This window comes from Astatotilapia calliptera, chromosome 3 (genome assembly GCF_900246225.1).
Source record: "Astatotilapia calliptera chromosome 3, fAstCal1.2, whole genome shotgun sequence".
In the NCBI taxonomy this organism is placed as follows: domain Eukaryota; kingdom Metazoa; phylum Chordata; class Actinopteri; order Cichliformes; family Cichlidae; genus Astatotilapia; species Astatotilapia calliptera.
Genome location: NC_039304.1, coordinates 46,278,690 through 46,305,965, shown reverse-complemented (window position 1 = coordinate 46,305,965; position 27,276 = coordinate 46,278,690). Strand labels below are relative to the sequence as shown.

At 42.5% G+C, this 27,276-nt stretch overlaps 1 protein-coding gene across 1 annotated transcript; it reads right to left on the bottom strand.

Moving 5' to 3' along the window:
• Positions 1 to 26,247, bottom strand: LOC113010992 (protein NLRC3-like). The gene is made up of 12 exons (XM_026150348.1): positions 26,204 to 26,247; positions 25,912 to 26,049; positions 22,843 to 22,950; positions 20,482 to 20,589; positions 19,522 to 19,757; positions 14,278 to 15,612; positions 13,233 to 13,788; positions 12,195 to 12,368; positions 2,169 to 2,345; positions 1,736 to 1,909; positions 872 to 1,045; positions 1 to 440 (listed from the first exon to the last, which is right to left on the bottom strand). The coding sequence occupies exons 2-12, from the start codon at positions 26,043 to 26,045 to the stop codon at positions 422 to 424; spliced, it is 3,195 nt and encodes a 1,064-aa protein (XP_026006133.1). The 5' UTR covers positions 26,046 to 26,049; positions 26,204 to 26,247; the 3' UTR covers positions 1 to 421.
• Between the last annotated feature and the right edge of the window lie 1,029 nt (positions 26,248 to 27,276).

Sequence of the window (27,276 nt, the reverse complement as noted above, 5' to 3'; positions counted from 1 at the left end):
ATAAGAAGGCACACAAATTGTTTGTGCCAGTGCAAAAAATAGCTTGTCTGCAACAAGACAGGAGAACACCGCAGTGATAGACCCTGCAGGCCTGACAGCAGGAGGTGTATCACTCCTCCCGTTTTCCACCTGGAGACAGTGTTACACTGCAGTCTGCCTTTGGTGTACTCCCTGCCGCTGCAGTCAAAATCTGAGTGCAATCCAACAATGACAGTTTATTGTCATTTAAAGACAGACACAAAGATCAGGGATAATCAAGGATGATCAAGAATGATCGTTGTGTATAACAGTGGTGCTGTTAGAGCAGTTCAATCGGGAGCAATGACAGTGATCTGCACTTCTTCTCATTTCTGTGTCAGACACTGCTGGATGAAGCTCTCTTCTCCACTCAGTAGCATGCCCCAGTCACAGACTGCTCTGTTTAATCACTTAGTTTCCACCTGCAGAGAGGAAAAGACAGACGGGAGATAAATATGTTTTCTCATCAGTTGTTAGTCAGATTCAGCATATCTAGTATAACAGTGGGGATTTCAATCCCATTCAGAGCAACAGCAGAGCAACTGTGCAGCACTGCTCCTCTTAGTTCTAGTCCTTTTCAGCTCTAGTGTTAATCTTTTGAAGTGGACACCCTGTCCTGTATTTGAGTCCAACCAGTCTCGGTGGGATTGACAAACTGAGCTTACATTTTGCACATTCCTAGACAGTTAGCATCAGCCCCATTTGCTCTATAGATTTCACTCAAGGTACAGTAGTAATACGATCATTAGACCTGCAATATTTGTATTTGTTTAGAGTAGTTAGTCTGCATATTAACTGTAACAATTACAGTACTGCTGAAAGCAGAATGGAGCGATTCCAACCCTCTGCTGACCTCAGAGTCCCCAGTCTAAAATCTGGGCTGTTCACAAGATCACACAGCTGCTTCATTCCTGAATCCATCAGGTTGTTGTCACAGAGATCCAGTAACCTCAAATGAGTGGGGCTGGACCTCAAAGCAGAGTCCAGAGAAGCACAACTCACAGCTGACAACCTGCACTCCCTCAATCTGGAAAACAAATAAAACATGCAAATTAAATCTCACCACCTGAAAACATTCAGCACTTCACAATATGTTAACATATGAAGAAGGTTCAGAATGTAGACGTTTAGGAAGAGTGAAGCACCAAATGGCTAAAGATAAAAGGTAAACATGATCTAAGGGGGGGGTTGGGAAGCGCATCTGTAACCGGAAGGTCACCGGTTCGATCCCTGGGCTCTCTGTCCTGGTCGTTGTGTCCTTGGGCAAGACACTTTACCCTACTGCCCCCCTGGTGTTGGCCAGAGGGGCCGATGGCGCGATATGGCAGCCTGGCTTCTGTCAGTCTGCCCCAGGGCAGCTGTGGCTACAACTGTAGCTGCCTCCACCAGTGTGTGAATGCGAGAGTGAATGAATAGTGGCATTGTAAAGCGCTTTGGGTGCCTTGAAAAGCGCTATATCAATCCAATCAATTTTTTAATTAAACAACAATCATCTGCTTATATGGATATTTAAGAGTAAATTACTAGAAAATGTTAAAGTTAGTCAAAAGGTTTCAATTATGAAAATTGTTCAGTGAATGGACTAATTCATTGAAGAAGAAAACTGCATTTACCATGTAGATCCTCAATTTGGCTCATTTTAATATCAGCCTTATCTCTGCAGATTAGCATCAGTATGTCACATTCATCCGAGCACAACTAATACATAGTGACTGACCTCAGAGTCTCCAGTTTACAGCGTGAGCTCTCCAGGAAACCACACAACTCCATCACTCCTGAATCCTGCAGGTTGTTCCCACTTAGGTCTAGATGCTTCAGATGAGAGGGGTTGGACTTCAGTGCTAAGCCCAAAGACACACAGTTGATCTTGGACAAGCTGCACCAACTCAGCCTGAAAAGGAGAATGAATTTTGCTTGACAAAAAATAGTTTTTAGTTCTTATGTGGGTCTTTGTGCACAAAGTTCAGGTGTTAAAGCTAAACCTCCCAAACATACTTTCAAAAGGACATTATTTCATACAAATTAATTTGAGCATTCACAGTAAACAGAACGTGCTGTATCTAGAAGCACTGATCAGGTTGAAACTAAAGTTAACCTCAAACACAGCTGTTTGCAACATATAGAAAAGTTGAATAATATACTGCATTAACCTCAGAGTCTTCAGTCTACAGTCTGGGTTCTCCAGGAAACCACACAGCTGCATCACTCCTGAATCCTGTAGCTTGTGATTGTAACTAAGGTCCAGCTCTATCAGATGTGATGGACGGGACTTCAGAGTAGAAATCAGGGAAGCACAGCTGATTTCTGATAACCTACAGAAAACTAACCTTAAAAAGAAAGAAAAAAAAGAAATTCAGTCTTCACTTAAAGGAAATGTGTATTACACTAGAAACATTGTCCAGTGTAATAGTGTTTACAATCTTGTCCTTTGATGATTAAATCACTGTAGAAAACAAACAATTTAAAAGTGTTTGTAAAGCATAGCAGTCACCTTTGTTAATTGTACACTGTGGTCAAAAGTTTACATGCACTTTATCCTACACTACATCTAGTGATTTCTGATATAATTTTAAATATGACCTCTCTCTAATAATGGGCTGTGTACCACAGCCTTTAAGACAGCAGTAAGTAATTTAAGGGTTACAATAAGAGATGACTCATCTGTGTGCGTACCCTGTTATACCTCAGGTCAGTTCTATTCAGTTTTATTTATACAGGGTGGGCCATTTATATGGATACACTGTAATAACATGGGAATGGTTGGCGATAGTCTCATTTGGCTCTCGGCGAAGGCAGCCGCACTTTTCTCCTCTCCACCTTCCCCTTATCTTCCCTGCTTAGCTTCTTATGTCCTTGTCTTGTCTCGTGTTTTTTTTTCCACTTCCCTGGAACACTCTCTCACAGTCTGTGTCTAAAAACCTAAAAGAATTATGGATTTGATCAACTGGTCTCTGAATGCTATTGACACCCTTTTCTCAACGAGAAGTTTGGGCTCGGGAGAGCCCGAGTACCCTGGAGGGACTTTCCCTGCCGGATACACGATGGACGGGTGGCAGAAATGGAGGATCGTGTGCCTGGCGGGACTGTCGATCGAGGACGCTGAAGATATCTACCTATTCGGAACCATGATAACAGGGTTCTTGCTGATCAGAGCTGGCTTGGCCCTGGCTTATCGGAGAATTAAGAAAGCGGAACTGGCTGTTCAAACCCCCACAAGGCTGCCTGCTGGGATTGAAACGATGGGACGAGGCGCAGCTTCTCAGAAAGGGCTCACTGAATGCAGCATGGTTAAGAACTTGGAGGCGCTTACGGCTGCAGTTAATACTCGGAACAACACCTCTGGGCGGATATTAGATTACATCAGGGAAGAATCCACTCGGAACAACACCTCCTGGCGGAAGCTGGATTACATCACGGATCAGTTGGCTGCGGTCGTGAGGTCTCAGAATCTGCTCTGTGAGCAAAGGAGTGACAAGACCACGGAATTGAAGGTTAATAACATCATGGAGAAACTGGCAGCTATCCAACGGGAGACTGAGAGACCAGTGTCGGAGTGTTAAAAAGAGCTTGAAATTCTCATGAGTTGTTTGTAAAAGAAAAACCACCATCATAATGCGGCTACCCCTTCGGCGCCAGCTGTGGGCTCAAGGCTGGAGCTGAACAAAAACTCCCTGATAACGACTGTGTTGAGTCTGTTCCTTCCCATTCCATGCAAGGCCACGTGGGTTGGCTGGTAGACTGTTTACTTAGATGGCCTGGTAAATGGCCTGTATTTATATAGCGCTTTACTAGTCCCTAAGGACCCCAAAGCGCTTTACATATCCAGTCATCCACCCATTCACACACACATTCACACACTGGTGATGGCAAGCTACATTGTAGCCACAGCCACCCTGGGGCGCACTGACAGAGGCGAGGCTGCCGGACACTGGTGCCACCGGGTCCTCTGACCACCACCAGTAGGCAACGGGTGAAGTGTCTTGCCCAAGGACACAATGACCGAGACTGTCCAAGCCGGGGCTCGAACCGGCAACCTTCCGATTACAAGGTGAACGCCCAACTCTTGAGCCACGATCGCCCCCACTTAGCCACTTAGCCTGATAGGGCAGAGGACACTGTCTCAGCTGAACTATGGACACGCACACACATACACTTACACTGAGAAGCACTCACACATCCCCCTTCCCCTTCCAATGCCTTCGATGCTTGTTGCCTCCTGGGCCCGCGCTGGAGAGTCGGCGCAGGGGCAAGATGGCTGCTGTGTTGCCTGGGATTACTCCTTATCCCCTACCCAACCCTGCTCTATATTGTTGTACTGTGGACATTTATGTGCTTTATGTGCAGAGGAGTTTTTTTGTTTCCTGTTCTCATGCTGTCCTCTATAGCCCAGCATGAGTAGAGGTGTCTTTTTTTCCTCTTGTACTTTCCAATTGTAGTGTACATTTCAGTGTTTTTTTTTCTGTAATGCAACCGTTCTCTGACTTGTATCCCCATGTGATGTCTGTGTTGTGTGTGTATGGTCGGGGGGCGGGTTCATTCCACTGCAGGGCAACCTGCCATTGCATGTGGCAAATAAAATTTGAACTTGAACTTGATATTAAAGTCCTGTTTGTGGCACATTAGTATATGTGAGGGGGAAAATGCCGCAAGATGGGTGGTGACCATGGTCGCCATTTAGAAGTTGGCCACCTTGGATACAACTTTTGTTTTTTCAATAGGAGGAGGGCCATGTGACACATCAAACTTATTGGTAATGTCACAAGGAAAACAATGGTGTGCTTGGTGAGGAGCAGATCAAAATTGTGTTGATATTTGGTGAACGCAGTAACCGGGTCATTGCAGCAGATTTCAATGCAAGACACCCTACGAGACCACCCATCTCCCATGCTACAGTTAGCAAACTGCTTGCTAAGTTTCGTGAAACTGGTTCAGTGTTGGATTTGCCAAAATGTGGACGCAAGAAAACAGAATTTGCAGAATGGGCAAAACAAAAATTGGAACAGGACCCTCAGTTCACGCAGAAGATTTTGTTCAGTGATGAGGCAAACTTTTATGTGAATGGTGAAGTTAACAAACAAAACCACCGCTATTGGTCTGACATTAACCCACATTGGATGGATCCCTCCAAGACTGTTGGGACAACAAAAGTGATGGTTTGGCGTGGTATATGGGGTACAACGATAGTGGGTCCATTCTTCATCAATGGTAACCTCAAGGCCACTGGATATTTGAAATTGCTACATGATGATGTGTTTTCCTCTTTAAGCACTGAAGCTGGCACATTCCCTGAGTTTTTCCAGCAAGATGGTGCACCACCACATTATGGGTGCCAGGTCCGAGCATTCCTAGATGAACAGTTTCCTGGAAAGTGGATTGGTTGTCGTGGGCCAGTTAAATGGCCCCCAAGGTCTCCCAATCTGACCCCCTTAGACTTTTATCTTTGGGGTCATCTGAAGGCAATTGTCTATGGTGTGAAGATACGAGATGGGCAGCACCTGAAACTACGGATACTGGATGCCTGTGCTGGCATTTCTCCTGCGGTGTTGCTATCAGTGTGTGAAGAGTGGGAGAAGAGGGTTGCATTGACAATCCAACACAATGGGCAGCACATTGAACACATTTTATAAGTGGTCAGAAACTTGTAAATAACTCATGAAAGAATAAAGTTAGGTTGAAACGTGTTAACCTCTTCGACATGTCAATGGCTGTGAACAAAGACAAATTTGTAAATAACTCACGAAAGAATAAAGTTACGTTGAAACCAAGCACACCATTGTTTTTCTTGTGACATTACCAATAAGTTTGATGTGTCACATGGCCCTCTTCCTATTGAAAAAAACAAAAGTTGTATCCAAGATGGCCGACTTCTAAATGGCCACCATGGTCACCACCCATCTCGAGGAGTTTGCCCCCTCACATATACTAATGTTCCACAAACAGGACTTTAATATCACCAACCATTCCCATTTTATTACGGTGTATCCATATAAATGGCCCACCTTGTATATCATCAAATCACAAAAGCTGCCTCAAGATGCTTAATAAAGTATGGTAAAGACCTCACAAAACACAATCAGATCACCGCTATGAGCAAGCAGTTTAACTACAATGGGAAGTAAAAATTCCCTTTTAACAGGAAGCAGCCTCTAGCAGAACCAGGCTCAGAGTGGCAGCCATCTGCAATGATCAGTTTGGGTAAACAATTCAATTCGATTTATTTAACTCCAAATCACAACAACGGTTGCCTCAATGTGCCAAACAAATGGTGAGTGAAAAGGGTGAGACTAAGGAGACACAGCGCATCATGGGAAGCACCCAGCAGCCCTAGTCGGTGGCCCTAGGTGAACATCCAGGGAGTGGACCTTGAGATAGTGGACTCTTATAGGTACCTGGGTGTTCACCTGAATAATAAACTGGACTGGAGCCACAACACTGATGCTCTTTACAGGAAGGGTCAGAGCAGACTCTATCTACTGAGGCGGCTGAGGTCATTTGGAGTACAGGGAGCGATTTTAAAGACCTTCTATGACTCTGTGGTGGCATCTGTCATTTTTTTACAGTGTGGTATGTTGGAGCAGCAGTTTATCGGCAGCTGAGAGGAAGAGGTTGGATAAACTCATCAGAAAGGCCAGCTCTGTTCTGGGATGCACCCTGGACCCAGTGCAGGTGGTGGGAGACAGAAGGACTCTGGCCAAAATAACATCTCTGATGGACAGTCTCCCACCCCATGCTGCAGAGCTCCTTCAGTGACAGACTGCTGCATCCTAGATGCATGAAGGAGCGTTTCCACAGGTCCTTCCTCCCTGCAGCTGTCAGACTGTACAATCTGAACTGCTCCAAACAAACATAGAGGTTTACATCCGCGCTGTAACTTGCACTATTTCATCAACCGATTCACACTACAACCTGGTTTGCTTCTTATTGGTAGTTATTTTTATTTAATTTAAAAACTGTACAGTACTCTGTTTAGTAGTAACCATTGTCCATATGTATGTAAATATGTAAGAAAAATTGTGTATGTTTCTGTTCTGTGTCCTGTGTATTGTTTGTTGCATATGTCTCTTTCTGGCTGCTGTTACAACCAAATTTCCCCTTGTGGGACAATTAAAGGATTATTCTATTATACACTGATTATTCAAGACCTTGTAAATCAGAATAGATATTTTTAAATGTAGTTCTGGATTTAACAGGTAGCCAGTGAAAAGAATCCAACACAGGCTAGATATGCTCTCTTTGTCATCACTCTCTGTGATGACATCACTCTGTCATCACTGTCAATTGCCATGACATGGCGTCCACGCACTGGCAAGCGAAAGCAAGGCCGACCAAAGACCACATGGCGTCGAACATTTATGGACGATCTGAGAACTGTCGACATTGCCTGGGACGAAGCTGAAGCAGTCGCTGCTGACCGACATCGATGGAGATCACTAGCTGCCCGATGCGCCGCTCGGCGTAGGAGGAACTAAGTACTAAGTAAAGTAAGTCATCACTCTCAGTACGCTTGCGTCAGCATTCTGGATCAACTGTAAACTTTTCTGGGAGTTTTATGACATAAAGAAGCTAAAGCTGTTACTGTGCTGTGAAGAGCTCCGAAGCTGATTGAAACTCTTAAGCAAACTCCTCTGCAACGGGTTTTGTGGGGATAACAGGAGAAGAGAAGCTGCAGAGAGGTGTTTAAGACTGCAACTCTGCTTCCTGGTCGGAACTCTGTATAGTCACATTTTGGGGGCTGTATTGAATTTGGCCAGATTTCTAGAAATGAGAGCTGGTCCATCCAAAGTTTGATGGATGACACCACTCATCCATAAATTTAAGGAAAACATGCGGCTAAACATGTCACTGCTTGTCTGGCTGGGGAATGACCCAGAAAAGACTAGAGTCTGACACTGGCAATATCCAACGCATGAATGGGTTGATGGTGTGCTGGGGCTTTTGTTCAAGGCTATAATTCCTCCTCGCTGTAACACTTCCATGCTATTTTTCCTGGCTGCTCGAGACTATCTGCTGAGGGAGCGAAACTACCTTTGGCTGTCACGGATCGGATCAATTTTTGGATCGGCAAAAAAAGAAAAAAAAAAAAAGAAAAAATTTTAACATTTACTTATTTAAGTATTTTTTCCCTATTTAAAAACATTCAACTCAAGACTCATTCCACGCAATTACATGAAAACAAATTAAGGAGTGTTTATGTCATTCGCTGAAATAACCCAAAAATATGGTTTGATAAGAGAAAATAATTTTTGGAAATATTTACAAATAAGGGATTGTATTACATTCGTCCGCTAGTCGAACCTCAGATACAGGAGGAACAATGCGGTTTTCGTCCTGGTCGCGGAACACTGGACCAGCTCTTTATCCTCTCGAGGATACTTGAGGGTCCATGGGAGTTTGCCCAACCAGTCTACATGTGTTTTGTGGACTTGGAGAAGGCATTCGACCGTGTCCCTCGGGGTGTCCTGTGGGAGGTGTTGCGGGAGTATGGGGTGTGTGGCCCATTGCTACGGGCCATTCGATCCCTATACAACCGTTGCAAGAGCTTGGTTCGCATTGCCGGCAATAAGTCGGACTCGTTCCCGGTGGGTGATGGGCTCCGCCAGGGCTGCCCTTTGTCTCCGGTTCTGTTCATAATTTTTATGGACAGGATTTCTAGGCGCAGCCAAGTGGCGGAGGGCTTTCGCATTGGTGGCCTCAGAATCTCATCTCTGATTTTTGCAGATGATGTGGTTCTGTTAGCTTCATCGGGTGAGGGCCTCCAGCTCGCACTGGAACGGTTCGTAGCCGAGTGTGAAGCAGCGGGAATGAGGATCAGCACCTCCAAATCTGAGGCCATGGTTCTCAGCCGGAAAAGGGTGGAGTGCCCACTCCGGGTCGGGGATCAGTTCCTGCCCCAAGTGGAGGAGTTCAAGTATCTCGGGGTCTTGTTCGCGAGTGATGGGAGAAGGGAGCCGGAGATCGACAGACGGATTGGGACTGCAGCTGCAGTAATGCGGACGCTGCACCGGTCAGTCGTGGTGAAGAGGGAGCTGAGTGTAAAAGCGAAGCTCTCAATTTACCGGTCGATCTACGTCCCTACCCTCACCTATGGCCACGAGCTGTGGGTAGTGACCGAAAGAACGAGATCGCGGATACAAGCGGCAGAAATGAGCTTCCTCCGAAGGGTGGCTGGCCTCTCCCTTAGAGATAGGGTGAGAAGTTCGGCCATCCGGGAGGGGCTCAGAGTAGAGCAGCTGCTGCTCCACATCGAAAGGAGCCAGCTGAGGTGGTTCGGGCATCTGACAAGGATGCCCCCTGGGCGCCTCCTGGGCGAGGTGTTCCAGGCATGTCCCACCGGGAGGAGGCCCCGGGGCAGACCCAGGACACGCTGGAGAGATTATATCTCTCGGCTGGCCTGGGAACGCCTTGGTATTCCCCCGGACAAGCTGGAGGAGGTGGCTGGGGAGAGGGAGGTCTGGGCCTCTTTGCTTAGGCTGCTGCCCCCGCGACCCGGCCTCGGATAAAGCGGATGAAGATGGATGGATGGATGGATGGATGGATGGATGGATTGTATTACCAAAGGAAAATTTACTCTAAGCTCAAATATGGTGGTAGAGTTTTTAAGAATTGTCCAGTACAGCACATAGAGCAGCTGTTTTCTACAAAAATGTTTAAGAATCCAAAAAAAGAGATATGTGAAAACTTGAGGATTATATGGCAGAGAGATTTGAGTTGTGCAATTTCTAAAGAAGACTGGTGTAGAATTTTGTCATTCTCTGATAAATATATAAAAGAGGCCAGGGGTAAATTTACTCAGTACAAATTAATACACAGATAGTACTTCACTCCGTCCAAACTAGAATGGGAATCAGTCCAGTAATATATGCTGGAAATGTAGTTCAGATCCAGGGACATTTATGCATGCTATTTGGGAATTTTAGGAAAGTTTATCCGTTTTGGCAAAAGTATTGGACAAAATAGGAAGGTGGATTGGTTTGATAATACCCTTGTCACCAAGACTGTGCTATTAGGGGATCGGTCGGTGTTACCTGGGGTTTCAAAATATGACTTTGTGGGGGTGATTGCAGCGGCCCGAGTTATTCTCAGTGTATGGAAGGAACCATCTCCTCCAGAACATAATAGGTGGAAAGAAAAAATGCTGAAAATGGTGTCGTATGAAAAATTCTTGGCTAGGATTAATGATAATAGGGAGGGTTTTGACAAATCATGGGGACGTGATTTTGGCTGAGATGGTTGGAATTTATTTGGCAAGGGCAATTATCTTTAGTTACATTTTATGCTTGCTGCGTTGTATGTTTGTGTAGGCACTCAGTAATGGAATAACTTAACTTAAGAATTAGATTTTATTGTCCTTTTTTTGTGGGTGTACCGATAGTAAGTAGACCCAAAATACAAAGGTGAATTAACCATGGGATTGGAAGCTGTCTTTTCTTTTTTCTTTCTGTTGTTGTTTTGTTTTTTGTTTTCATGTTTTCATGTGATTAAATGATAAAAACAAATAAAGACTTCAATTACAAAAAAAAAACAAAAAACAAATTAAGGTGCAATATATGACAGTATAGGGCTTTGTATCTACCACTCTGCTGTGATATAATGAGCGATCATGGTCACCTAGCTTTCCATTGACCTGGAGGTCCACACATTTGTAGTTGGGCAACAGAAGATGCATTTTTACTCATTTTTGAAGAGCTTCTTTTGAAGAGTTTTTCAATTGACGTCTATAGACGTCAATGGCAGTGAATGAGTTAAATGCCGCAAACTCCTCTGCTCCTCTACTTGGACCGCTAGCGCTTGCCATAACTATCGCTTGACAGACTGACCATGTGCACCATACACATACTTTTTTTCCCCTTCTTTTTCGAATCTTCGGATCACGTGCGTGCCGAACCGTGGAGTGGGATTGGTTCAGATTACGGATCAACCGTGATCCGTTGCACCATTGACCAATATTCTGAACAATGGAAAAGTCCAAGAAACTTGGAACTGTAGATTTATACAAGTTGGGAAGGTCTTTTGGAGACATTTTTAAACAACAGCCCATTCCAAGACCATCGGTTCAAACAATAATATGCAAGTTATTTGGATGTCTCAGTACTTTGCAAAGGTTATGGAAGAAGGCCCAAACTGTTACCCTCAGACAACGGTAGGAAATTGGTTAGAATATTCAGAAATAATAATCCAGGAACCACCAAGGCTCAAGCCTTTCCATTAACTGGAAACATCTGGAACACCCATGTCAATGTCCACAATCAAGCCAATTTTATTTTGGTATGGACTGAGAGGGTACTGAAAAAGGAAGAAGCCCCTGGTCCAAAATTGACAGTTTCAACATTGACTGAAATTTGCATAGGACTACATGGAAAAACCAAATGGTCAGACAAGACAAATATTGAACTATAGAGCTAAGAAGAGAAGATGATCCCAACACATTCAACTAGACTTTTGTTGGAATGGATAAAGCGGGCTAACATTACGCTTCTGGAATGGCCTTTCTAAAGCTCCAGCCTTAACCCTATTGAAGACTTTTGCACTAGGATTTAAAACTAGGTCCATGCCAGCAGATGCACTGTAATATTTCTGCCATGCAGAGTGGTCAAATATCCATTCAGAATTATACCATATACGTGTTTTCAGCTACCAAAGAATCTGGTCAAAATGTACCTTGCTAATGGACATTTAACCAAATATTAGTGGGGTGTGTACCTATTTAAGCCTATAAAGTAGATACACTCTTGAACCTGTGTGGATTTGAGAAAATCCAAATCTCAAACTGCTACACTGAGTACTCAAGCCATTAAAGATGTACGCTGTATCATTCCACCCAAGTAAAAGAACAGTTCAAATATATAATTAAAAGCCCAACTATGACTTGAGTCTTTTTTAGTTTATGCATACTTTCGACAACAACTGTATGTGGTGTCATTATTCATAAGCATGAATGTGGGTATGTTTCATCTACTCTATTTTAAAAGAGCAAAAATTATTTCCCCAACATTATAGCATGATCAGTAAGGAATGGTTAATTAATAACAAAGCTACAAGCTTGCATACTTATATTTTAAAAGGTAAAATGGTAACTGATACTTAATCACAGTTAAGATTAAAATCCAGTCTCAAAATACATTTCAATGGACAAAAGTAATTTATAAGAGCAAGTTCTATGGAGTCAATGACCTCACCTCAGAGTCTTCAGTCTACAGTTTGGACTGTCCAGACCAGATGATAGTAACGTCACTCCTGAATCATTCAGATGGTTGTTGCTCAGGTCCAGTACTGTCAAATGTGAGGGTTCGGACTTGAGAGCTGAAGCCACAACTTCAAAATGAGGGTCTAAGAGTCCACAGTTATGAAGTCTGTGAATACATATTAATGTAGTTTAATATTAAATTTATTACAGTGGGCTTTCTAATACCTGAATTGAGATGTTGGGCTAATATCTTAATACAACAAATGTAAAAATGCAACAATATAGATTAACTGTCATCTGCTGCCATTTATGAAAAAAAAAAAGTAATGAAAAAAGTAATTAATAATGAATCTTTTTTTAAATTGAATTGTCTCACATGTTTGATGCTTAGAAGATGACCTGAAGGTAATTGGGTGCTAGTATAGAAAAGGGTATGGTACCAGCTAGATAAAGTTGGGCTTAATGAACAACTCAGATTCTGGAACCAGTCTACCGGAGAAGGGCTGGGCTCTGTTCCACTCTGAAGTTGCCCTGATTATAAGACAACTGGCTTATAATCATTTAGCAACTTGGCTAACTGATGCAGTGAATGAAAGGGAGAACACCAATTAGTGTGTCTTGACGCATGCTTAATCATCCGAATGAACAAAATCATTTTCAGTAGGAGAACCATTTCATCCCTCAGCCAAGGGACTTCTTCAGACGTTTCTCCCACTGACAATGTTAAATTCAAATGAATGAAATAAACTTTTTGAGATGATTCACTGGATTATTCAACGGATTAGTGTGGCCCAGATAGAAAAACCAAGAGGCGCAGAGCTGTATTTATACACTCTGGGGGTGGTAATCTGCTACACTGTTATCTAAACAGTTCACTCTTGGAGAAACAAGAAACTTATATGATGACCTTCATTTATAGAAACATAGATACGTGCATAACCATCCACTTTCAGTAACTGGAGCATATGTAATCACTATGTATAATAACTGCACAGTCACTTCTTTTGACAAAGATGGTGATCTAACTTACATAGCCTTTCTGCAGTTCCTCACTGCTGGGAACAGCCTCAGTCTTCCCTCCTCTGATGTGTTATACTTCCTCAAGTCTAACTCATCCAGAACCTGCTCTGACATCTGCAGCATGTAGGCCAGAGCGGAGCAGTGGAACTCAGATAGCTCCTTCTCTGATCTGTTATCTGACTTGAGGAACATTTGAATGTCCTGATGGACTGAGAGGTCATTAATTTCCATCAGACAGTGGAAAATGTTGATGCTTCTGTCAGGAGAGATTTCCTCACTACTCATTTTCTTCAGGTTGTCGATGATACTCTGGATGGATTTTGAACTGTTGTCCGTCTGACCCAGCAGGCCTCCTAAGAGTCTGTGATTGGAGTCCAGACAGAGGCCATGAAGGAAGCGAACAAACAGGTCCAGGTGGCCATTTTTATTTTGGAGGGATTTCTCCAAAACTCTGCCTAGGAAAACTTTAAGTGAATTCTTATCTTCACTGCTGTCATCGTCCCTTTCTTTTTCGAAGTAATCATCATTTGTTAATTTATCTTCATCATCGCTATCATCATAAATATCTCCATAATCATCAATATTATAATCATCATGACGATCGTCATCATCGTCATCATAATCTATATTATAATCATGATGATCGTCGTCGTCGTCGTCGTCGTCATCGTCATCATGACGATCGTAATCATCATCTCTATCATCGTCATAATCATCGTCATCATAATCATCGTCATCATCATCATCGTCATAAGCATCATGACGATCGTCATCATCATCATCATCTATATTATAATCATCATCTCTATCATCATCAATATTATAATCATCATGACGATCGTAATCATCATCTCTATCATCGTCATAATCGTCATAATCATCATAATCATCGTCATCATGACGATCGTAATCATCATCTCTATCATCGTCATAATCATCGTCATAATCATCATGACGATCTCGAACATCATCGTCATCTGATTCTTCGTGATTTTCATCTTCATCACTATCATATTTGTTATCACGTCCATTAGTATTTTTCTGCAAATTCTCACTGTTTTCTTTTCCTAGGAAGTCCTGCAGCACCTCTGTCTTCTTATTGGTGTAACAGTGGAACATGTAGACTGCAGCCAGAAACTCCTGGATGCTCAGATGAACAAAGCAGTAGACTGGTTTCTGGAAGATTCCAAACTCCTTTTTGAAGATCTCTGTACAAACTCCTGAGTACACTGAGGCCTCTGAAACATCCAGACCACACTGCTTCAAGTCTTCTTGGTAGAACATGATATTTCCTTTCTCCAGATGTTCAAATGCCAGACTCCCCAGCTTCAGAAGAACTTCCCTGTCGGCCTCTGTCAGCACCTGTGGACTTGTCTCAACAAACAACTTCTCATGTCCCTCATGGTATTTGTTTTTCTTCCTCTTTGTCTGAACCAGCAGGAAGTGTGAGTACATGTCAGTCAGGGTCTTGGGCAGCTCTCCTTTCTCCTCTGTAGTCAACATGTGCTCCAGAACTGTAGCAGTGATCCAGCAGAAGACTGGGATTCTACACATGATGTGGAGGCTCCTGGATGTCTTCATGTGGGAGATGATTCTGCTGGACAGATCTTCATCACTGAATCTCCTCCTGAAGTACTCCTCCTTCTGGGCATCAGTGAAGCCTCGTACTTCTGTTACCCTGTCAACACATTTAGGAGGAATCTGATTGGCTGCTGCAGGTCGGGAAGTTATCCAGATAAGAGCAGAGGGAAGCAGATTTCCCTCGATGAGATTTGTCAGCAGCTCACTGACTGATGACTTCTGTGTGACATCAGACACAAGCTTCATGTTGGTGAAATCCAACAAAAATCTGCTTTCATCCAGGCCATCAAAGATGAACAAAATATTAAACACAGTGAGCTTCTCTGCTGTGACGCTCTGTAATGTTGGATAGAAAACATGGATCAGCTCCAGAAGACTGTACTGCTCATCTCTGACCAAGTTCAGCTCCCTGAATGAAAGCACAACCACCGCACTGATGTGTTGGTTCTCCAAGCCTTCTGCCCAGTCCAGACTGAACTTCTGCACTGAGAAGGTTTTTCCAACACCAGCAAAGCCGTTTGTCAGAACCACTCTGATGGGTCTCTGTTTATCAGGCAAGGCTTTAAAGATGTCCTGGCACCTGATTGGAGTGTCATGGAGAGCATCCATTTTGGAAGCCGTCTCCAGCTGCCTCACCTCATGTTGGATATGAACCTCTTCACTCTGTCCCTCTGTTATGTAGAGGTCAGTGTATATCTTGTTGAGGAGAGTTTTAGTTCCTGTTTCATCAGTTCCTTCAATCACATGTTGACACCGTCTCTTCAGACTGATTTTATGTTCATCTGAAACCTCCTGTAAACCAACATTTGCTGAAAGATAGAAATGTGATACCGTCATCCTTTTCTGGAGCCATAACTCCTCTAAAATGACTTATTTTTTCTTTCCATAATTAAACAATTTTGTTAGAAAACATAAAATAAATACAATTTTCCTATCAGTCTCCAGGAGGTCTGCCAGTGTTTGTGTTACATGAAAACGCAGAAACAGCAGACTGAGCCTCAGCAGATAAGCTGTAGCTGAATGTCCAAACCAATCAGTGCCTCAGTTCCTTCATCACTACATTTTTGAAGACTGCATTGTAGCATTGAAGCAGAAAATAGCCATCTGTGGTCATGGATTTCTGCTTTTAAAAACTACCAAAAATCCTTCAGGAAAATATTCAGAATCTTGGAGTTAAACAGTGTAATAAATATGAAGTTTGACCAGGTACCAAAGCAAATCATTCTTACTGTACAAATAATGTAAATATGACGGTGTATCATGAAAGATTGATGTCAAACTGATCACTTGGCCCATATTACGCTACTTGTTCTTCAAGTGAATCAACAAATGGCTGTTTCTATTTTTTATCACTTTCATCATATTTAGGAGTACATATACACTAAGTTTATTGTTAATTAATAAGAAAACTGCAGACAATTCTATTCTGAGCTGAAGAAGCTTCTGATAGGTTTGTACAGTCCATGTGAGTAAATTGGTGGCAGACCTGTGGATGCATATAAGGCAAAACACAGAGCCTGTTTCTTTGAAATGGGAAAATCAAGAGATGTCAACCAAAACACCAGGAAAAGAATTGTGGAGCTCCATAAGTGTGGCTCAATTTGAATAAAATTTGGTGCCATTTGCAATTAAGAAATACAGATAGTTTCTCTCTTTACTCTTATGAGAGCCCTTCTCATAATATCAGGGGACTTCAATCATGCCTCATTGGACTCCACACTGCCCACCTTCACCCAGTATGTGACCTGCCCAACCAGAGACAATGAAACACTGGACTTACTGTATGCCAATGCAGAAGAGGCATACAGTTCATCACCTCTCCCTCCACTGGGCAGATCTGACCACAACCTGGTGCATCTTGTCCCTGTGTATGAGCCCTTAGTGCGCAGGGAGCCACCAGCCACCCGCACAGTACAGAGATGGTCGGAGGAGAGCGAGGAGGCTCTTAAGGATTGTTTTGAGTCGACTGTGTGGGAGGTGATCTGTGACGGCCTGTGGGGCCGTCAAATCAAAAGACAAAGAGGAGTTGAAAAGGGTGCAGAGAGAGTTGAGAGAACTGATAAGGAATGGGAAGGACAGCTACAGGCAAAAGATGGAGAACCAGCTTCAGCAAAACAACGTTGGTGAGGTCTGGAGAGGCCTCAGAACCATCTCAGGCCACAAACATCAGAACTCTCTGCCTGGGAGGGATCTGAGGCAGGCAAATTAACTGAATCATTTCTTCAACAGATTTCTTTCAGCCACGAGGCAGTCTCCAACATCGGCTGCAGACTCACCCATCCCCACTGCTGCTGTTCCACCTCAGACACTTCACACCTCCTCTATTCACCCTGCTCACTCCTCCCCACCCCCAACAACAGCATCCAATACACACTCAACACAAGGCTCCAGCCTGTCTCTCTCTGAACCTGAGGCTGGGAAGAGTCCCACAGCTCTGGAAAACCTCCTGTGTTGTACCAGTACTTCACGCCCCAAGGACCTCAACAGCTACAGGCCAGTGGCTCTGACATCCCACCTGATGAAGACCCTGGAGCGGTTGGTCCTGGCTCAGCTTCGGCGCCTAACAAGCTCATCACTGGACCCACTTCAGTTTGCCTACCAGCCTGGCATTGGAGCGGATGATGCCGTCATTCACCTCCTACATCGTTCCCTCGCAAACCTGAAGACCGCTGGGAGCACTGTGAGAATCATGTTCTTTGATTTCTCCAGTGCCTTCAACACTATTCTTCCCTCGGTTCTAAAGGACAAGCTGGAGAACTCTGGAGTGGACCATCACCTCACTACCTGGATTTTGGACTACCTCACCGACCGACCACAGTATGTGAGGACTCAGGGCTGTGTGTCGGACAGGGTTGTCTGCAGTACGGGGGCCCCACAGGGAACGGTTCTGGCTCCGTTCCTCTTCACCATCTACACTGCAGACTTCTCCCACAACTCCACCCAGTGCTTCCTGCAGAAGTTCTCTGATGACTCTGCAATAGTCGGCCTCATCACTGATGGGGACGACAAGAAGTACAGAGGACTGACTCAGGACTTTGTGGACTGGTGCCAGCTGAACTACCTCCAGATCAATGCCAGTAAAACCAAGGAGCTGGTGGTAGACTTCCACAGGCACAAACATCCTCCACTGCAACCACTGAACATCCAAGGTATGGACATTGAGGCTGTGGACAGCTACAGGTACCTTGGTGTTCATCTGAACAACAGACTGGACTGGACTCATAACTGAGACGCCCTCTACAGGAAAGGGCAGAGCAGGCTGTACCTGCTGCGGAGACTCAGGTCGTTTGGGGTGGAGGGCCCACTGCTGAAGACCTTCTATGACTCTGTGGTGGCTTCTGCTATCTTTTATGGTGTGGTCTGCTGAGGCGGCAGCATCTCTGCCGGGGACAGGAAGAGACTGAACAGGCTGATCCGAAGGGCCAGCTCTGTTCTAGGATGCCCTCTGGACCCAGTGGAGGTGGTGAGTGACAGGAGAATGGCGGCTAAGCTGTCATCCCTGTTGGACAACATCTCCCACCCCATGCAGCAGACTGTGACAGCACTGAGCAGCTCCTTCAGTGGGAGACTGCGGCACCCACGGTGTGGGACGGAGAGATTTCGCAGGTCTTTCCTCCCCACTGCTGTCAGACTCCACAACAAAGAGTTTAACTAATCAAGCACACACATCCACACATGTGCAATAACACTAAGTGCAATAATCTTTTCTGGCATCGTTGTATTTTTACTCAGTTGTATACAGCATTTGTATTCTATTTTTATCTTATTGTATATTTTATTCTACTGTATATTTTTTTATTCTACTGTATATAGTATTTATTTTATTCTATTCTGTACAGTTGTGTACTGTATTTATTCTTATTGTATTCTAATTTTTGCTTCATAACTTTTGCACTGTCCACTTCCTGCTGTGACAAAACAAATTTCCCACGTGTGGGACTAATAAAGGTTATCTTATCTTATCTTATCTTACTCTTAAAGTTAACAAATATGTTTTTTATATTTATCAATCTAAAAAAAATAAACATTTAGTCTGATTTGATGTTACAATTAAAAAAAAGTGTTTTCATCTGAAGAGTTTGTAAATATCTGGTTTCAACTGTATATTTGATGATTGTCAGCACAAAGAGGGAGAGAGAGGAACAGAGAGGGAACAAGAGCAGGTGAGACACACATGTTAGTCAAATGGTTGTTTACCAAAAGTATCACCGTATCATAGGTCCTCATGTATCTCGTACCAAGTGTTTCTTTTTAGGTTTTTTACTTTTCAAATTATATATTTATTAAGTTCTGCAGGCTTGTTTGCACAACAAGGCTAAATAATTATATAAACTTTTCAGAATCTAAATAGTGGACTTTGGTAGAATTAAATAAATAAGTGTAGTGCAGGTCTATGATGATTTTTAGTGCTACTATCATCTAGTTCTGATTCTGGTTGGGATTTGGTTTAGTCCTCGTGTCTTGATACAGCCCTGATTTTGTTCCGCCTTGCTGCTTAATTAAAAAAACTATTTTTTTTAATTAAGCAGCAAACACGGGAAGAACATGCAAACTCCACATAGAAAGACCCTGGCCTGATGGTGGAATTGAACTCAGGACCTCCTTGCTGTGCGCTAACATTGCTAACCACCATATCACTGTGCTGCTGTGGAGAAATGTTAATATTTCCATCAGGTTTTTAGAAATGAGTCCATCAGCAGACAAATGTTCAGTCTTACTTTGTACACAGCTGCTCTGATTAGCTGTCTGTAGTCCAGCTCTGGTTCTGGATCTTTTTCCACACTGAGGACAAGAGGAGTCTTCTGATGAAGCAGACTGGTCCCAGTATGCGGAGATGCACTGTCTGCAGAACCAGTGTCCACAACTGGTAGAGACTGGATCCTTCAGGACGTCCTGACACACAGCACAGCAGGACAGCTGCTCCTCCTCACATACACCACTCCTTTTTCTCTTTCTGTGAACACATTTTTTTATTAGTAAAACTATTTGCTCACTGTTTTTGAAAAAACAAACCATCCAGATTTGATATTATAATGCATTTCTAACAGTCTTTAACTTTAACTTTTACTTTAACTAACACTTGCCTTTATTCTCACAGCATGGTGAGCTTTAGATGTAAATAAAATTAAAGAATTTTCTCATGGAAACAATATTCAAAACTTCAGATATTCAGCCTGAATTTGTTTAATAAAACATAAAAACATTATCCTGGCTTCTCCATCTGACACAATTTTCACACACAAACACAGTGGGAAGAAAATAAAATTGTATGTCTGGCATGAACAAATTACAAATCAAATTCTTGTGCAGGATAAGAACATCGTTATGATCCAGAATCATGTCTGCTGTTTTTTTTTTGGTCTCCTCCCATCCTTTGGAAAAGAAGTCCAGACGCTGGATGACTGAGAACCTTCACAGACTTATAGCAATGCAGCCCAAAAGTCCCATGATGTTCTTTGTATGTGACACAAACCTAAGACAACAATGGAGGACATCGAGGTGATGGTATACCTGGTGTTAACTGATGGTAAATGTCTGCACCACGTCATTGCACTACAGTGTTGGTTTGTGTGTAACCATTTTCCTTGTTGCTGGGTTTAAAAAAAAAAACTAAAAAAAAAAGAAATTGTAGGTTTGCTTGTTGTAAAAGAATCACTCACATGACATCAGGTTCTTACTTTGTGTCTGAAGATCCAAGTTCATTACTGAAGTATGGAGCTTCTTCTTTGGACCAGTCACTCTTCATAGACAAACAGCTGGAAACCTGATATGCTTTTCTCTGACCTCTGCAAACGAGATATTTTTATTCATTTCACTTCAAAAACCAATTCATTACCTATCATGGAAGGTGTCTCTGTGAGTAAATATCAATGACTATTTAGGGATGGCTGGATGTTTCACAAGGCTAAAAACATAAGATTTTTCCTCAAAGTTAGATGGACAGGCTAGAGTTCATGGAACAGAAGAGCAGCAGGTTGTGCTGGTACTGCAGTCAAGTTGTTTCTTTTCCTCTGAACTCTTTCTCTGGTGAATAAAAACAGAATTATCTTTGCTAATTTCATCTACTTAATAAAACTGTGAATCAAAATGCAGTCAGACATCAGTGGAACACATCATAGATGTTAAGCAATCTAAGCAGTATAGACTGCATATTTCCTGGTGGTGGTGCTCTGACTTGGTGTTGCCTCTCTCTCTTCCTGTCCCAATACACAGCAGAGATGTGAGTAGCTTATCTGTATGTTTCATTTAATTAAAAACTCTTGGAAGACATCTTATTCCATAACGTAATCTTGTGCTTTATCCAAAGACCAAACTCAATTGAATCACTTCTAATGATATCTTAGTCTTAGCTTAGCTCATAGTCAACTCACTAGCAGCATGGCCTCTTCACATTCCTGCTCTGCGTGTAAAATGCTTGGTTATTCCTCAGCTTCTTTTAGTTAATACTGGTAGTTCTAATAAATGTAGCCCTTTTTCCAGCTCCTGAGGCCAGGACCAATGACTTGGAGACCCAGCTCAGAACCTTTGAAAAACACATGGCCAGCCAGGCCCCTGGGTAAAGGTGAGAAGGGAACATAGGGGCCAGAGTAGGAGACACTAAGAAACCCTCAAAGTGCTAGTTAAGAGTAAATTGTAGATCAAGTAAAATGATCACATCAGGAGTAATGACATCCTGTTACTTCAACTGAAGGTCACTAAAATCAATATTGAATGGGTGTTTAACTTTGCCAAAACAATGCCGGACTAGTTTTCTCTGGTCCCCTTCCCAGTTGGATCAGGTGTGACACATTTAGTCGCATGTTCTCCTTAAATTGCTGGTGGTCTAAGTGGTGTCCAAAAAAAACAATGTGAGCTTTGTAGATAATTGGGAAACTTTCTAGGGAAAGCCTCGTCTTGTTAGGAGAGACGGCATCCAGAGATAATTCGAAGCCAGCTGAGAGACAAACTCATGAAACGAAGAGGGAAGTCTGGGCTTGGTTATATCCTGCTATAACCAGGTTTCTGTGAGGTGGAATGTTTGAATCTTGATTCATTCAAATTAGGCCTATTTCCAGGCTTGCTTTTCTTTCTCCTGGAGAAATTTGTTTAAAGTCAAATGATGTCCTTGAGGTTTAAGTCTGGTTTTAAGTCTCTTCGTAGAACAGAATCTGCCCCACTGACAGTTCTTATGACAACCTCCTGACTACAGATTCAGGGGTGGGATCTTAGTTCTCTTAGACTAAACAGCTGCTTTTGAATCAGCTGTTTCACAATCAATGAATCATAATATTCTAATATCACTATGTCGGGATTCATGCCACTACTTTGGAGGGGTTCAGATCATACCTGTCTCTGAGAACTTTTTGAGTTCATCTTTAAGATAAGGCCTCCTCCCGGTGGGACATGCCTGGAACACCTCACCCAGGAGGCGCCCAGGGGGCATCCTTGTCAGATGCCCGAACCACCTCAGCTGGCTCCTTTCGATGTGGAGCAGCAGCAGCTCTACTCTGAGCCCCTCCCCAATGGCCGAACCTCTCACCCTATCTCTAAGGGAGAGGCCAGCCACCCTTCGGAGGAAGCTCAATTCCGCTGCTTGTATCCACGATCTACTACCCAGTCACTCAGATCAGCTGACTAACTGCTCTTGGATGTGTCATGGCATTGCCATACTGGGTTCAGGATTGTGGAATTCATTGCCATTTGAGATTGCCGCTTCACTGCCAATTTTTAAATCCCTCCTTAAAACCTACCTCTTCGGCTCGGTATTTGACTCAGTTTGACAAGCTAATGTTGTTCATTTATTTTACCTGTTTGTACTTTTGTTTTACTCATGTTTAACTGTATCTTGTATTGTATTACTGCATTTTGCATTTTTATTTTACTGATTGTATAGTTTATTTTACATTTGTTTTATTTATTTATTAAAAATATATTTTGATTTCTATTCTTTTTTCTTCCTTCACCACTTTGTTCAGTGGTTATTGCTTTTAAAGTGCTTTAAAATAATCTTGGCTTGGCTCTGCAGAAGATTATTACTCAGTTCTGAAATTAGTTCTTACCCTGTGTCTGAGGGTCCAAGTTCATCACTGAAGTATGGAGATTCTTCTTTAGACTTGTCACTGTTGATAGACACAGAGCTGGATACTTGAGGTGCTATTTCTTGATTTCTGCAAACACAACCATGTTTTCATTCATTTCATGCCAAAAACTCAACAATTACCATTGAAAGGTCTTTCTGTGAGTGAATATCTGATTGTTACTCAGGAAAAGATGGTACACCAAAAGTGACTTAGGGTCACTCTCTAGTAAATGGATTTATTACAAAAACAAAACAAAACCCACAGGCAACAGTTTTTCTGTCATTACGAACAATCAATTGTCCCAAAAGGCATGTCCTTTTCATTAAGACAAAGAAGAAACTGTAAGAAAGGTAATGATGGTGGAAAACTCCATGAGATTTTATAGTTTACTATGCTTCACAGCAACATAAGGACAATAAATGAGATTAATCAAGATCATTAGAAACTCTTGTAATAAAGTAAGTAACGGTGGGCGGTATAAACGGTATGAATTTGGCCAACGGTAGAGATTTTGACTATACCGCTCTACCGTGACAGCGCATGTTGATGGTGTCATCAAACTGCGCCTGTTTTGGACAAAAGCATCACAGCAGCTGCGAGCAATATCATCTGCAAATTATGTTGGGCGACAGTATCACAAAGAGACGAAGCATGTTGCGAAATATGAGGAAAGCCAAAAACTGCGCTTCCTCCACTTCCGTACCATTGATTCATTAATGTTGAATTGGAAATTAGACGACATCCGAAGACAGTAAGAAATAATTTCATAGAGCAGGTAAAATAGTCTTACTATTTCCATATCATTGTATATCACTACATATTCCAGTGCGTGATTTGAGCTATGAGCGTACGTGTTGCTAAATCTGATTGGTCATATGTGTTTATTTGGATATGAAATTTCTGGAAAAGAAATCGAGCTTTAACAAAAAAAAGCTTTGAAATTGAAGCTCTTGGGTTTTTTCGTAACACTGGGAAGTTGTGCTCACTAGTTACAATACAGCTAAAAGGAAAGAGGAATGCATTTCATGCTATTTGGATTGATCTTTCAAATGAAGGCGAGAATTCTGGTAGAAACAGTAAAGCTGTGTTCTTGTCTTTCCATCATTTACCTGTCTTGTGCAGTCAAATTATTGCTTAAATGCTAGGTTAATTCAAATTACATACAACAATAAAAATATTTGTAGGAAATATTTTAACATAAAGTTAACCATTAAGAACAAAAAAAATGAATAGAAATAATGAACATAAATCGTAAAGGAGTTAGCAGTAGTTCTCTTCAGAGGTGTGGACTCGAGTCACATGACTTGGACTCGAGTCAGACTCGAGTCATTAATTTTATGACTTTAGACTTGACTTGAAAAAATGTTCTAAGACTTGTGACTTGACTTGGACTTTTACACCAATGACTTGGGACTTGAATTGGACTTGAACCGGTTTACTTGAAAAGACTTGATATTTTACCCCAAATATAAAATTTAACATGCATATTATATAGAGATTGAAAATGTGACGTCATTCACGGGTAGAACCGCAAAGGATTCTGGGAACTCGTGGCAAGCGGTCAAGCGGTACTAGCGCACGCAGGCTTTCAATTAAAATCAGTTAAACAGCCATAAAAAGAAACACAAAAATGTCAAGAAGCTGTTGTATTATTAACTGCAATAGCCGGTCGCATGACAGCCACGAGAAGCCGACGGGTAAAGAGATCGGTTGTTATCGGATTACGTCGTTGAAGAGAAATTGTTCGAGCCATGTTTCCAAAGTAACAAAGACGCGACGGATGGCCTGGATTGCAGCCATTCAAAGATCAAATATAACGTCCCAGAACACTCCAGCTCACAGGTTAGTCTGCTCCAAGCATTTACACGAAGGTCAGTCTGCTGTTGTAGTTAATGCGTCATTTTTCTTAACATAATTGGTGATATAGGTTACAAGCAAGTCTGGCGCTGAACAGAAATTGTCGCGCTATGCTCCTTTATTTATTGTGCATAAATAGTGAATTGTCCTGACACAATATTGCGTTTCGCTTCTGTTATTATGGTACATTGACAAAAACATATACTTTTATTCACAGGATAAAACAGGTTTTTTGTATCACTAATTGCCCAGTACGATTACAGACTGCGGTAAAGTGAGCCGTCATTTGTGAGCCGCGGTCAAGCCAGCCGCCTCCTATCCGCGCGGTGATTACAGCATACAATATTGTTGTCACTGCTACATTTCTGTAACGCTACCAGAAATTATTTCCACTACTAATTAATTACCGTTGAGCTCAAAGGTTATATTAATAAACGGTTAAGGAATGTGTATTTATGACGACGATTTGTGAGACTGGTAAACTTATGATACGTACGATGGTCTTTCGTTCTACACGGTGCATTTCAAGGTCCTGCACCCATCCGTCGGTAAACTGTACCTGGGCTTGTTGCAGTGACCGGAAGTTACTAAACTTCATGAGTGTATGCACTCACTCCAAGAACCGTATAATTATAAATATGCATATAAATATGCTAAGATGAGATAGCTGACTTCATCTAACTAGCAAATGTTGTCCAGGCTACGTTGGTGATACAGTTTTTTTAATGTGTATGATATTTTTGTCATGCGATTTTAAAGCTGGTCCTACAACCGCATCCAAGAATAACATGCAGCTTATCTCAGAACTGTCGGTGAAAATTATTCTTGGAGCTAGGTTTAATTGAGCTGCATTTTAAAGAGGTGCAATTTCACAATTTGTGTATATTTTCTAAGTTCACTATTTTGTCATGTGTTGAGAAAAACACAGATTTTAAAATTACATGGTCTAATATTTACATTTAGCATAACTGCAACATTATTTTTTCGTTTTTTTTTTTAAAGACTCGAAAGGACTTGAAATTCAAAGTTTCAGACTTGTGACTTGACTCGGACTTTTACACCAGTGACTTGAGACTCTACTCTGACTTGCCTGACATTACTTGAGACTTGACTTGAGACTTGAGGATAAAGACTTGAGACTTACTTGAGACTTGCAAAACAATGACTTGGTCCCACCTCTGGTTCTCTTACCTTTTCTCTCCGGATCCAGGTTCAAAACTGAAGATCAGTAAATTTCCTTTGGACTGTTCACTCTTTATGGGCAGACTGCTAGACCCGGCAGACTCTGCTTTGTCTTTCTCTTCATCTACAGGAACACTCATCATGAATCTGAGAAGCAAACCACAAAGACTGACGTGAACTCAGAACAAAGCGCCAGTACAAGCAAGTCTGTTAAGTCAAACAAACAGGAAGAAAATGAAGCGCCACACCCAAAATATATTGCTTTTATTTTGGTGCATCTCACTTCTCTTCCTTTTTGTACCTGTATGGTTATGTAGGCTACGGTTCAATATGCGGTTGAGATTCATCATGCCTTTAAGTGAACCTCGTAAATTCAGTAAACTACACTACGCAGCAGCTGGATAGTGTAGTGAGAAGACCACACACCTTTGAAGCGGAAATCACAAGTTCAATTCCCTCCCAGTATCCAGTAAGGCCAAACATCCACGCCCTGCAGGCTACGTCCGCAGTCTGCCCGCTTCCCTAACTTAGAGGCTGACAAGACACGCACCTTGCCTCAGCTTCACGTTTGCTTCTGTTGTCATGCGTACTTGTGATACTGATCCGATTCAAAGTACGCTCGAAGCTTCGAAGCGTGTGTCGGGTAATCGCAAGGGCGTAGATTTGGCATGGACGGAAGGGACATGTCCCCACCAATATCCAGCGATTATTGAATTGTCCCCACCAATAATTTGATCTCTTCGAGTAAAGAAAAACTAACCCGATAGAAAAAACGATCTGTCAACGTCTCATTCACCCAGCGGTGCAGAAAGAGTTAGATTACGTCCTCTACTGGAGTCCTACGTCATGTGACAAATATGGCCAACGTGATTGGCTGTGCCTTTCAGGGAGCTCTGTTTAGTTTTAGCAGCGGCAAATAGGAGGAGCGGAGGACGGCAGCAAAGAGGAAGAACCTGGATATAAGAAAGTAATTTTCAAAGAAACCTGTAAGTCACTTAAAGTCAAGTTCACTCATAAAATGTGTCCGTCATAATAACGTTACAGGCTATGCTAGGCTTTGGCCCACATCAGTCTAAAACTATGTAACCATGAATAACGTGTTTTGCAAACTAACTGCACAGCAGGCAGCACTATTAGTTCTCTCAGTCTCAGAGCAGAAATTTCTCATTTTGATTGAAACTGTCAGAGAAAACAGCAGCTTTGAGCAAGCCAGGATATTAGTTTACGTGGTGCAGATGTGTGTCACAGGTTGATCTGGCTGTAGGCTGTGGCACTTGGCCAGAGGTGGCGCTGGTTGACTCGACTCCATGTTAGTGCACAAAGTAAACTGCTCGCTTTAGTTGTGAAGCAAAAACGCTGAAACCGGAGAAACAA